Source organism: Macaca nemestrina, chromosome 8 (assembly GCF_043159975.1).
Source record: "Macaca nemestrina isolate mMacNem1 chromosome 8, mMacNem.hap1, whole genome shotgun sequence".
NCBI lineage: Eukaryota > Metazoa > Chordata > Mammalia > Primates > Cercopithecidae > Macaca > Macaca nemestrina.
The window spans coordinates 80,661,677-80,675,707 of record NC_092132.1 but is presented as its reverse complement, the minus strand read 5'-3'; the positions used below and the strand labels follow the sequence as shown (position 1 = coordinate 80,675,707).

Sequence of the window (14,031 nt, the reverse complement as noted above, 5' to 3'; positions counted from 1 at the left end):
CATGGCAGAGGTGAAACACAGCATAAGGGAAGCAAAAAGTGGAGTTTGCTTCAGTTGGCCTGGAGTTATCATCAAGGTCTCTTTGAGGTGATGACATTTACCTTTTCCACATATCAGTGTTACCCAAACATCGATTTAAAAACTTGGGATGCTTGCAAAAAATACAGATTACTGCAAGATTTTGATTCAGAAGGCTTGGAGGGGGTACCACAAGTGTCCTTTTTGATAAGGTCCTCAAGTAATTCTTATAAGTAGGCATCTTGAGGAACACAGTCATACTATAGTTTGTCTCTCAAAATTGGCAGAGACCTTGGAGAATTGCTAGCTTACCCTCTGCATTTATCAGCTGATGAAGAAAGTCAAGAGATGTTAAGGGTCAAGATCATGCTGCCATTTTCAGTGGCAGACCCTTGATGAGAAGTTACTCACCATGCACTACTCTTTGTCTTCTCACTAGAGTGCTGTTTTAAGATTCCTTCTAATTAGAAATATCACGCAGGTAGTAATCAATAATGACATTTAATGTCTTTCCTGTACAGAACAGGCATAAACTTTAGATGATCCTAAGAACATTAACATCTACTTATTTATTATTTTCATGTCATTATTCCTGTTTGAGTCTGTGTGTGCGTGTGTGTGTGTGTGTGTTGCTTTGTTAGTGGAACAACTTCTCACTTGTTATTTGTGGTAACTCAAATGGCATCATAGAAATTTAATTCAGTTTGGTGCAAGATATTTCAAATAAAGTTTTGAAGTAATTTTCAACCTAATCCTAGAAACAGATGAATATGTTTTTGTTTCACAATTTTGAAACACAACTTAAGTTTTTAATATACATGAATATACATGTGCTATGATTTATTTTCTAAAAATGACTCAGATGACTTAAATTGTATTCACTCATTTTCCCCTTGATTAATTCAATAATGTGAGTGGATCTAGGATGCCAGTAAAGCTAGAAGTGGCTGTTCATTCTGGTCAGATCCTAAAGCTGTCTTCTACAAGGTAAACTAAATTTGTGTGTGTGTATGTGCTCTGGGGAGAGCAAAAAGGATTCAACCCAATTTAAGCATATTTTATGATACCTGCTTTATCATAGCCACTTAATTAAATAAAATTGCCAGCTTCTGCCTGACAAATAATTGAAAAAAATCAATTCTCTTATTTTGCAAAAGATATAATTTTAGGCAAAGTTGTGTATTTTCACAGGTGGTGATTCATACTTTTCTCCTTTCACTAAATAAAAGGATTCTGCTAAATATCTTTGGGGTTATTTTAAATTATTCCCTAATATTACCAGAGTGTATAAAAGATTCAATTTGTAAAACACACAATATTTAGAGAATATTTTGAATTTTTTTCTACAATTTTCTATATTAATCTAAATCTAAGTGGAAAGAGAAAAACATATTCAGACATGACAGCATGAGCTACCTGTTATTGGGCCTACTGAAGTAGAGGCTGTATACATGTTACATTTTTTGTTTTGTCTACAATCATTACAAATACACACATTCATTCTCTCTTACTCTCTCTCTCTCTCTGTCTCTCTCCTTCTCCCTCTCTCTCTCTCTGTCTCTATTTCCTCCTCTCTCCTATCCCCACCCTCTTGGGAATGAGGGTATGGAAAAAAACAATGAAGTTAATTTCAAATAAAAGGAATAAAAGTTGAATGTGGACAAAATGGTTCAAGTTAGCAACCAATTACTAATAAATTGCTTTTTAAAAATGTAAGCAGTTTTTTGTATATCGGTTCTTTATAAAAATCAGTACTGATTAGCTTTGTTTTTCTGTAGATCTAATCTCACTCCTTTCAAGGCTCTTTTCACACTAGGATCTGTGTTTTCTCTTTCTCATTCTTATTTCAGTGTCCTTCAACATCAAGGCATTATGTTTTACCTACTATTTTTTTGATTGACATGTGAATTGCTTCAGAAGAAGACATTTTGATTTTCCGGATTTTACTTTTCATGTGGGTTTGGAAGTACTAATAACCCTGGAGATGTTAGCTGGCTTTCCAACTTTTAATCTTCAGTATAAACAATTTAAGCTAAGTTTTCCAAAATTAATATTAATTTAAACCATCTGTCCACCATCTGCTAATGTGAGATGCAAAACCAGAGTTTCTTTGTGATCTTTAATCAGACAGTTAGGAAAACTCATATACATTCATAAAATGAATTTAAATTTCTTAACAAAGGAACTTTTCTGAAAAGGTATTCTGAAGGCTGTGTATTCTTGCAGCAACATTAACTTTTGCTCCAGGGTGATTTTATGTAAATGAATGACCAGTGTCAGCAGGCATGTTACCTAGTTTACAAAGATCACGAGGTAAAAACAACACCCTTTTCCATGTTTTCCAAAAAGAAGAGAATGCTGTCAGCAGTTGATATGAAATATTGATTTAAAGAATTTCAGTTTGCATTTCTCTAAAATATAAATGTCAAAGTGGGGCCATATCTGCAAGAAAAATACAATATAAATCATTCTTAGATGCAGTAAATTTGAAGTCAGGTCAAAATTTTTGATATCTTCCTTGCCAATCATTTCATTCTCTTCCCTTTTTAGGAGCTAACTGGCCTTACAATACTAACTATAGCATTCCTGTATAGCCTGCATAAGAGATTTTACACCTTAGTAGCCTTTCCACTTCCTTTAAAATTAATTCTTTAGGAAGGTAAAGCTACAAAATTCAAAGTATATTCGTAGATGTTTTTTAAAAATTCAGTCATTCATCCTAATGTCAAACAAAAAGTTTTGACATCTGGATAATTATAAATCGAATTTTGATGTTTTCATTTCAGATATTTGGTGCTATACAAAGATATATATATATATATATATAGCCACAAAAATTGGCTGCTTGGCATAGAAATGTCCCATAAAAAAATATAACCAATGCCAGAGGGTCACTTGAGGCCAGGAGTTCAAGACCAACCTGGGCAACATAGGGAGACCCCATCTCTACAAAAAACCTTAAAAAAAATTAGGCAGGTGTGGTGGCACACACCTGTGGTCCCAGCTACTCAGGAAGCCAAGGTGGGAGGATCACTTGAACTCAGGAATTTAAGGCTGCGGTGAATTATGATTATGCTACTGCACTCCAGTCTGGGTGACAAAAGGAGAACTTGTCTCCCCAGAAAAAGAGACAAATTTGAATTTTAACAATTTTCATAATTAGAAGCTTTTAATCTCTGTGTTTAGCTTGTTTTACAATAGAATTTTTTAATCTCAAGCTGCAAATATCGGTTGGGAGAGTGAAATAAGAGTCAACTTTGTACTTTATGAGGATGGCCACATGCACATATCCTCCCTCTTATTAGGAAGATTTCACTAGCTGCTGACAATGATGTACAGTGGTGCTTTGCTGGGCTGACATCTAGGGAAAACGATTCCGCTGCACCACCACACAAAACCAATTAGAGAACTATTTTCTGCGACAGGTCAAGAATTTACATGGTTTCTCATGAAAAGATGTACCTTTTAATTTCTTTATTAAGATGACATCCATGTCCCTTGAGACTTTTGGGGATGACAATCATTTGCTCATCATGCAAGAACATACACTTAGTGAAATCACATCATGAGACAAGAGCGGAAGACTTTGTTCTTCATTTCACATTTTCTAAATGAGTTACTTTGCAAACTGATCATTAGAACCATATACATTAACAGGATTTCTTGACAGGAATTTATTCAAATTCTAGTAAGAAGCAAAAGGGAGGTATCGTGCACATTTAACTGTGGTTGTCTACTGTTGAGTTCAAACATAACCATGGTCAAATTATTTAGATGTTAGAAATTCAGCAAGCTTCTTGGTACCTAAGATTAAGAAATCAAGTGTCAGCAGAAATTGACAATTTTCTGAAAAGTAAATAAAGTGATTCAAATCTGCCACAACTTTCTGCACAATCATCTTAGGTTATTTTTCTACATTTTTGGTATTAAAAAAAGAAAAACTGAACATTTCAATCACTTGTTCTATCTCTTCATTAGAAACACTGGCGTTAATTATTTAAAGTAAGAATGACTTTTTTTTTTAAGTGAACAATATAGTTTTGGTACCATAAAGCCCAAGGCTCACTTAGAGGAGAAGCACCAGCTCAGGCTTTTATCTGTACAGTATTCCAGTGTTTCATCAGCTCTAAGGAATTAGGGGTTTCTCCATCCAATATTCATTGAGAATCAGTTCTGAGCTCTAGACTAAATGTTGACAATAGAGAAGCTAACAGAATAATGACGGGAGACAGACAAGTGAATTAGTAATAACTTCACGATGTATTAAATGCTCTTACAGAAGTGATACTGGGAGTAATTGGACCCTGGAGAAGAGGCACCAAATATAGGAGGAGTCAGCAAAGGCTATTGAGAGGAAATAATGTGTGACTCTGGCCTCAAAAGTTGAGTCCATGTCAGTCAGGTAAACAACAACATTCTGGCAGAAAGAACAGCAAGGTAAAGAAAACCCAGAGGCCCCACCAGGTATGGTGTGTGAGGAGGAAATTTCAAACAACATGGTGCATTCATGGTGTGTGAAGCACAAGGTGAGCAGCAACAAGAGACTGGGCTGGAAAGGCTGGTGGAGACCTGATCTTCGGGGGGCCTTATGAGGACTACTGTATATACTAAAATTCCTCTAAAATGCATGATTGTTTTCAATTTCAATTTTTCTGAAATCAGAGTGCCTACAATTTTTTTTTTTTTTTGAGACGGAGTCTCATTCTGTCAATAGGCTGGAGTGCAGTGGTGTGATCTCGGCTCACTGCAACCTCTGCCTCCTGGGTTCAAGTGATTCTCCTGCCTCAGCCTCCCAAGTAGCTGGGACTACAGGCACATGTCACCATGCCCAGCTAATTTCTGTATTGTTATTTATTTATTTTTTTTTAGTAGAGATGAGGTTTCACCATGCTGGCCAGGATGGTCTCGAACTCCTGACCTCATGATCCACCACCTCAGACTAGCCAGCTTCCAGGCAAAGGAGTAAGTTGTGATGAAACTGTCTGTCCATGTGAGAACTCAATCATGCTGATAATTTCCTCCAGTTGGATCATTTCTCCAAAATACTGCATTAAAATGGTAGCACTGAAATTAAGTCACTGTAGTTTCCAAAGGTTGCCTCTGACCCTCAGCAAAGTAGTTACAGGCAGAAGAAAATTACTGGCTCTCTAAGAACAGAACACAAACTTCCAAGGCTGGCTGAAGGAAGACATAAGGGTTGAGCTAAGAAAAAGGCATGCATGTAGATGATTTAGATAAAGAACCAGAATGGGGAGTATGGAGAGTAAAGGAGGGGTAGAATATTTCAGGAAGGAACAAGAGATCAGCATTGTCAAACCAGGTAGAGAGGTCTAGGTAGGTGGACCAGGAAATAACTTCAGCGAGGCTGAAGGCTGGTTATAGTTAGGAGAGCTCTAGGAGATACACAACTAGAGATAGCAAATATACGCAACTCTCTTGAAAGAGCTGGATGAAAAAGAAAAGAAGAAAAGTGGAAAGTAACTAGAGGAGAACCTTACCATGATTATAACTGATGGTAAGAACCCAAGAAAGAAAAAAATGAAGATGCATGTGTGAGAGAATGAATCAAGATGTACCAGCCCAGAGGAGGCAGGAAGAAAGGGTCATGGGGACAGGGAGATGGAGTGTCTTGAACATTCTTTGAAATTGGAGAAAAGGTAGTAGATCATTGGGAAATGTAGGTACATTTGGTAGATACATGGGGATCTAAGGGAGATTATACTGGATGTCTTCAGTTACCATGTGAAGGAAGGAGAATGAACTGTGTTACCAGAGCCCCAGTGAGAGTGAGGAGTGAGACTCAGCCTCTTCTTGCCCTCCCACTGGCAATACTCAACAAGCAAAGAGGTGTGGGTAATCTAGTGTGTAGAGATCAGCTTTCAGAGCATAGGCAGGACGTGGAAAAGCAAAGAGAGGGAAGAGCTAGCCCAGGCCATAAACTGATATGGAAGGTTGTGTACAATGAATTCCTTCCATCTCTCTACATGTGCACCCATGCAATGTGGCTCTGCTACTCCTTCCAGGAAGAGGTGGAGTCTCTTTTCCTGCCCTTGAATCTGGGCTGCACTGTGACTTGGTTTAACTAATAGGATATGGTGGAAGTGAGGTTTTGCAATATCTGATCCTAGGCCTCAAGAGACCTTGAAGCTTTTTCTCTCACTCCCTTGAGACGCTAACTGCCATGTAAGAAACTTTTCTTGAGGATGAAAGACCCTGTGGTCAAGGCGGCCCACCCAGGCATGTGATGAGACCATCTGGGATCATCCAGCTCCCATCCAGAGTCCAGACAAGCCACACAAGTGACTCAGGCCAGACCAGTTGTTATTTTAAGCCATTAAACTTTTGGAGGATTTGTTACTCAGCAATCAATAGCTGATACAGCTACACCGTTTGGGTCTTAAAAAAGGGTAAGCTAGGAACAGTCCAGCTTCTCCCAATCCTGGAATATTTGGGGTGTGTAGCAATCTTGCTGGTTTTTTTCTTCTTCATTTGTCTTGGTGTTTTGGTGAATACTTTATTAAAGTCTGAAGTGCAATGAAAGTTTTAAAATGAAAAATACATTCTTGACCAGTGGTTGCTGGAGACTCGGAGGCAGGGAAAAAAGAATGAATAGGTGGAGCACAGGAAATTTTTAGAGGAGTAAAGCTACTCCATATAATACCGTGATGGCGGATACATGTCATTATACGTTTGTGAAAACCCAAAGAACTACACAACACAAAGAATAGACTGCAATGTAAATCATGGATTTTTAATAATTGATCAATATTGGCTCATCAGTTGTAACAAATATACTACATAGATACAGTCAGGGAAACTGTGACTGGGGGAGGGGGTATATGGGAACTCTCTGAACTACTAAATTTTCTATAAACCTAAAACTGCTCTACAAAATAAAGAGCATTAATTTAAAAAACACATTCTAGCTTTTGTACAGTTGTATATATATTTTTTCTACCATTCTTCAAACCAAACTAAACCAAACCAAAATGACAGGTGATGGCTGGAAAGAGGGGTTCCCTAAGTACCATGAAGAGAGCTCTGTAATTTGATTTTGAATGTGAGGATCACTGAACTAAAAATAATAGTTTTCTTTCACATGAGCTCCACAAAATAAAATAAAAATATACAAATATTCTACATTTTGCCTAGAGAAAAACAGAAAGACTTTAAAGAACAAGTGAAAAATTATGTCATATATAAGGTATTAATAAAAGTGCTTCTTACCACCGAGAAGAACAGTGAAAGTGTCACCATGTTGCTTTTGAAGTGTTTTCATGAAACTTAAGGGGTCTTTTCGTAATTTCAGGACCACTCCAAGATAAGGAAGCCAACCTTTTATCAATGGAGGCTCACCGGGTCTCCTATAAGGAAAAAAAAAAAAAAAAAGAACAAAAGAAAAATCAAATCATTCCATTCTTATTTGAATACAGGTGGTTTATTTATTGAATCTAGAAGATGACTGCATGGATTGCACTGCTTCTTTCTATTCTCTTACTCAGTGATTCTAATCATAGACATGAGTTTACTGAGCTTCTCCAGTATGTATGGTTCAATGCATAACTTCTGGTGAGCAACTTTACTTCAACAGTTTTTGGGGATCAGGGAGTTTTTGGTTACATGGATAAGTACTTTAGTTGTGATTTCTGAGATTTTGGTTCACCCATCACCCAAGCAGTGTAACTGTACCCGATATGTAGTCTTTTATCCCTCACCCCAATTTCACCCTTCCCCCTGGGTACTCCCACTGAATCTCCAAAGTCCATTATATCATTCTTTTTTTTTTTTTTTTTGAGACGGAGTCTCGCTGTGTCACCCAGGCTGGAGTGCAGTGGCACAATCTCGGCTCACTGCAAGCTCCGCCTCCCGTGTTCACGCCATTCTCTGCCTCAGCCTCCCAAATAGCTGGGACTACAGGCACCCGCCACCATGCCCAGCTAAATTTGTTTTTGTATTTTTAGTAGAGACGGGGTTTCACCGTGTTAGCCAGGATGGTCTCGATCTCCCGACCTCGTGATCCACCCAACTCGGCCTCCCAAAGTGCTGGGATTACAGGCGTGAGCCACCGTGCTGGGCCCATAATATCATTCGTATGCATTTGCATCCTGGTGAGCAACTTTTTGAAGGAACTGTGTCTTGCAAGGCCTGTATGACTGCCTGATAGTTAGGTTACAATCTGTTTTATTTATTTCCTATTCTGTTTCCCGTCATCATAAGTAGGTACCTGTGACTAAGATCTCCAGGAAACGAAATCAACTGATATAATTTACTCTATGAAATTGTTAGTTATAATACTGATAAAAAACAAAAGATCAGCTGCCTGATTTTATTGGTCTTTCACAAGTCATGTTATAAATGCTGCTTGATCAATTTCATCAATGAGACCTAAACTTATTTTGATTAATGTTTGTGTCATCTGCTATGCGCTTGGTGATGTGCAGTGGAACAGGCCGAATCTAAGTTCTAGTCAAACTGCTTGTCGGAAATCATGTAAACAATGTCAATTACTGATTATTTTGTTTTCTCTTTAGCATATTGTTTTTATATGTTTAGACCCAGTCAAACTAACTCCACCTCATTTTAAATTCCAACTCATGTACAGGCATTTAGGTCTTTCCACAAATAAAGGTTATGAGGGTTTCTTTCTTTCTTTCTTTCTTTTTTTAATCTTAAGAACCCTTCAATTATATTAATATAATAAAGGTGTAGAGGGACGATGCACTATTGGATTTGAAGTTTTTTAAACCCACTTAAGTGTACTTAACATAGTAAATGGAGATGTGTTCTTTAGGATGTGCAAGTCATATTGAAATATTTATTGTTTAATTTTTCACTGAATTGACTTATCACCGAGTTTAGAACTAGATGGTACCTTGGAGGCTTTCTTGCAATTTCTCACTTTTAAAGGTAAGAGTTCTCAAGGCCTAAGAGATCACCAAGTTTTCCTAAAGTCATGAAACTATGTAAGGACAAGCTGTATACCAGGATGCAAGACTTGGAGTCCCATAGCTGCACTCTGACTATAGAAACATTAGTCAGTTAACCTGTGGACCTAGGGGAAAAAACCACCAAAGCAGCTCACTGCCAGAGCTGACAGACATTGTGCATGTGAATCTGAGGGCTCTTGCTGTGCCCTGGGTGTTAGATGTTGGAAAGTTTATTTGCCAAAGTAAAGCTCTTTGTTATCAGATGTCAATTAGACAGGAAATACATAATCAGAAGAGAAATAATAATCTTAAATTGAGAACTATAAAAATCTCCATATATTTATTTGAGGTATTATTTTGATATAGTCTTTCATAACTTTTTTATTCAAACTACCAATGATTGAGATGATTTGTTAAATTTTACTAATAATTTGCATTTTTAACATACAAAACATCCTTTGGAATACTATCAATTAAAATACAAGTTTTTTCTTTGTTGATTTGTAATCTTAGCAAGACTAAACTTCAAAATTTCTTCCTAGTTATTTATTTGGTGAACTCAATCTGATTTAAAGTAAAAAAGGTAAAAAGAAACAAAAACAGAAAACAAAGCCATTTTACCCTAGAAAGGATTAAAATAAATATTCAAAAGAACTCTGATTCTGAAGCCCATCTGTGAAGACGACTTGTGCTACATGCAGTGCAACCCATTTTGGTTAATCACAAGATATTACTAGCTCAGATTTAATCAAAGATCAAGATTATGATCATACCCAGCATAGACTTTTATGTAGCTAGATTAACCCTATTAGAGGCTTTTATTTTCTCACAACCCAACGTGGTAGAATTTAACTTTGAAAATAAAACTCAGATATTTCAGGGGAAAGAATGTTAAAATAAATCCAAGTTATGATAGAAATAAAGGAAAGATTTTGCTTTCTCTTTTTAGAAGACAATTTATCTTAATGCTAATTTACAAAATGTATGCTGTTGTTTAAATGCACATACTTAGAAATAGGAAAACAAGAAACACTGCATAGTAATGGGAATCTTACTCATCATACTTTCTCCCATTATTTTCTTGAATTCAGGCTTTAGCAATGGAGACTTGCTTTTATGAGAAATATAAGAAAACCAAAAAAACCATTAATACAGTTAATTCCATATCCAAAGACTGAATAAGAGGAGACCACACATGTAACTGTAGGATAGGATCCCCAAGTTACAAACTGCCACAGCTCACATGCTATCAATGACACTTTCAAATTTGCAAGTGATCTATTTCACCAAATTTATTTTCAAAATATTAACTCTCTTCCTTGATCTACTTATACTCTGTTTGGTTTAATGTTGCTTGAATGTTGCATTGTGACAAAGATTTAGAAAGGCTTTTTGTCATATTCTAATTTAATGCAACTAATTTCATCCTCTATGCTCTGTCATTCGGTCAAAAGCTGTATTCTTCATGGGGTTTCCGCGGGGGGAAAGGATGGGACTCAGAAATCCAGGGGATATTAATTTAACATTCAGAGTTAGGGAAGCACATTAGGAAGCTATTTTATTGTTACAACGATGAGAGGGTCATCATTTCTTACAGCTGTGTTTATTTTGGCAGCAGTAAGCTTAAGACTATTAAACACCATGTCACAACTGTGCATATTTTCAGGAAAAAATACAGTGCTTGTTCAACTTATGACCCATCAAAGATAGATAACAGAAATCTGTCTTCATCAGTATATTTGTAAAAATTATTTAGGGAGGAAAGACATCACCGTAATGATCGAGAAAGGCCTGCTGACACACAGCACAACACAAATACTGCTATTTGTCTCTCTCATGCTCTGCCTTTGAAAATGAAATATACATTGCCCATGGCTGAGTAGGGATATAGGATGCTTAGTGCTTATTGGGGATGATCAAGTTCCAAAACTTAAAAGAAACAGGTCCAAAAGCAATGATGGGGAACTAACAAATACTATGTTCCCTACTCCCTTATAATCTCAAACAACACACACTTCCTCAAATCTTCTCATTACCATTTAAAGGACTATGAGAACACATCTAAGACATCACACAAATTTGAGCTTATACATGCTCTTGATAACTAAACCCAAGTTCTATGCATGTACCATTGCATCAGTGCTTGCAGTTTCTTTCATACAAGTTGTAGGGTATATCTTAAAGTGTGTGCAAAATGTCATCTGCAGTCCAAAGTTATCTGGAAACAAATTTTGGAGATGGTGAGTGGTGGTTCCTGCCTGTAATCCCAGCACTTTGGGACGCTAAGGAGGGTAGATCACTTGAGGCCAGGAGTTGGAGACCAGCCTGACCAACATGGTCAAACCCTGTCTCTACTAAAACTGCCAAAAAATTAGCTGGACAGGGTAAAGCTTGCCTGTAATCCCAGCTACTCAAGAGGCGAGGTACAAGAATCACTTAAACCCAGGAGGCAGAGGTTGCAGTGAGCCAAGATTGCACCACTGCACTCCAGCCTAGGCAACAGAGCAAGACTCTGTCTAAAATAAAATAAAATAAAATATAAAATAAAACAAAATAAAATAAATAAAATGAAATACTAGAGAAGAATCTAAATACATAAAATAGTTGTAAAGTATAAAGAGGTTTAAGACATTTCTCTTTAGTTAAGAAGAGGTACATTGAAATTTAAAAGAGTAGACCAACACAGAATACTTAATTTCTCATAATATTTGAAGTTCATCTTCATGCTATACCTGTAGTTAAATAAACACGTTAAAAATTTGACTAGTGACCTACTGCACATTTTTTTCCTTAGACAAAGCCCAGTGCTGCCGGGCACAGTGGCTCACACCTGTAATCCCAGCACTTTGGGAGGCTGAGGTGGGTAGATCATGAGGTCAAGAGTTCGAGAACTGCCTGGCCAACATAGTGAAACCCCATCTCTACTAAAAATACAAAAAATTAGCCAGGCATGCTGGTGGGCACCTGTAATCCCAGCTACTCAGGAGGCTGAGGCAAGAGAGTCGCTTGAACCCGGGAGGCAGAGGTTGCAGTGAGCTGAGACTGCGCCATTGCACTCCAGCCCAGGTGACATTGTGAGACTCCGTCTCAAAAAAAAAAAAAAGTCCAGCGCTTCTTATAGCAATCTATACTTGTCAGAGGAATTTCTTCTTTTCCATTTTTCCTGTAATCATTCTAGACTGGGCATTCAGGTTATTGCAATAACTTCCTAAGTAGGTGGTGAGCAACCTTTATACATGCACACTAACTAGAAAAAATGAAATTATGTATTTATTAAAAGTGTTTAAAGATGTAATATATTTGTATTAGGTGACTGAATATATGTAACAGTGCCTTAGTTTTATTTTTTTATTTTCCTGAATTAATGAAGATTTTCTTTTTGTGTATGTGGTTAAAATTTCAGAAACTATACAACTGATGTATATTACAGTATCTGATGATAATTCTGAAAGTTTGAATGACTGTTTTTTTTTTTTTTTTTTGAGCAAGGCGCTTTGGAAGCTGCTGTGTTTTACCTTTCTTTGACTTACTTTGGCAGCAACCTCAATGGAAAAGGTAATTTGCTTCATAGTATATCTTGGAACTCAATTCTTGAAACACTCTTTATCCCTGCACTCTTCTTGGGCTCTGATGTTAGCACAAGGAAACTTAGAAATGTTCCAACAACTCTTGATAATCAAGAATTGGCATGTTTGTCAGGATATTGGGAAGAGGAGTATCTCAATACAAGGCTGTGGATGGAGATCCCAAAGGAGGAGGAGTAGATGGAAGATGTGGCTGAGTCTAGGGAGACCAGAAGCCCCAGTGAGAGCCCTGGTGGGGACAAGAAAGCACAAAGCCACAATGTATTGCTTTGCCAGGAAATGAGGTGAGGTTTACAACCAACTGGGCACATTTTAGCAATGAACGCAAAGGTGGAGGACTAACCCAAAGATATCTGAGGAGGCACCCTGGGGAAGCCAAAGAGGACCAATAGGAACATTTGCACAACAGGACTCACCAGATCAACAGAAAGGAAGTGGGGGAGGGAGTCTTAAATTTTATTAAATGATTTTACAAAAGAGACTAGGTTTTGAATCAGAAGTGGCCAAACTATGTCACTAGAAGTCTTCAGTGTTTTCAGTCATCACCAAAAATCAGGGCTCAAGAGAAATTTGAGTTCAGATATGAGGAAATAAAGTTATATTTCTGCACATTTGAGTCATGGGGAAATTTTAAATCTGGAACACTATCTATGTAGATCCTCAGTGTCTTCACCTGTAAAGGAGAATGTTTATAGCAACCTTGGTGGTTTATCATTCAGACTGAGATAAGAGTATTTGAAAGTAGCTGATATACACAGCAGGATTAGTTTTTCCCTGCTATTCATATTTTATAAGCAATTGCACATCTGTGGTTTTGCTTACTCATTCTCTGCCTGAGCTGTTTCTTTTGTCTACATAGAAAAGCTCAAAGAATCAACAACAAAATTTTAGAACTAATAAAATACTATAGTAAAGTTGCAAGATACAAGATTAATATACAAAAGTCAATTGCTTTGTTATATAACTGCAATGAACAATTGATATTTGAAATTAAAAACACAATACTACTTACATTAATCAAAACAAAATATACGAAGTTAACTTAGTGTAAAAAATTTATTCTTAGGTACAAATCCAACAAAATATGTATAAAATAGATATGAAGAAAACTATAAAACTCTGATTAAAAAATCAAAGAAGATCTAAAATAGAGAGATATTCTATGCACATGGATAGGAAGAGTCAATATTGTCAAGTCAGTTCTCAACTTGATTTACAGATTCAGTGCAATCCCAATCAAAATCCTAGCAAGATGTTTTATGGATATCAACAAACTGATTCTGAAATTTATATGGAAAGGCAAAAGACAGTATTGAAGTAGAAGAACAAAGTGGAAAGACTTAACACTACCTGATGTCAAGACTTAATATAAAACCATAAGAATCAAAGAGAGTGTGGTATTGATGAAAGAATAGACAAATATATTAATGGAACAGAGTAGAGAGCTTAGAAATTGACCCATACAAATATAGTCATCCAATTTTTATAAAGTAGTTGCAAAA

The 14,031-nt window shown here is 36.8% G+C and overlaps 1 protein-coding gene across 3 annotated transcripts in view; it reads right to left on the bottom strand.

The window, feature by feature from the left end:
• CYP7B1 (cytochrome P450 family 7 subfamily B member 1) overlaps nt 1-14,031 on the bottom strand; it is a 202,667-nt gene that overhangs the window by 25,775 nt on the left and 162,861 nt on the right. For all 3 annotated transcript variants that reach the window (XM_011742219.3, XM_071068172.1, XM_071068173.1), the window contains one exon: nt 7,246-7,382. In XM_011742219.3, coding sequence (XP_011740521.2) covers nt 7,246-7,382 — 137 coding nt within the window. The remainder of the gene's footprint in view (nt 1-7,245; nt 7,383-14,031) is intronic.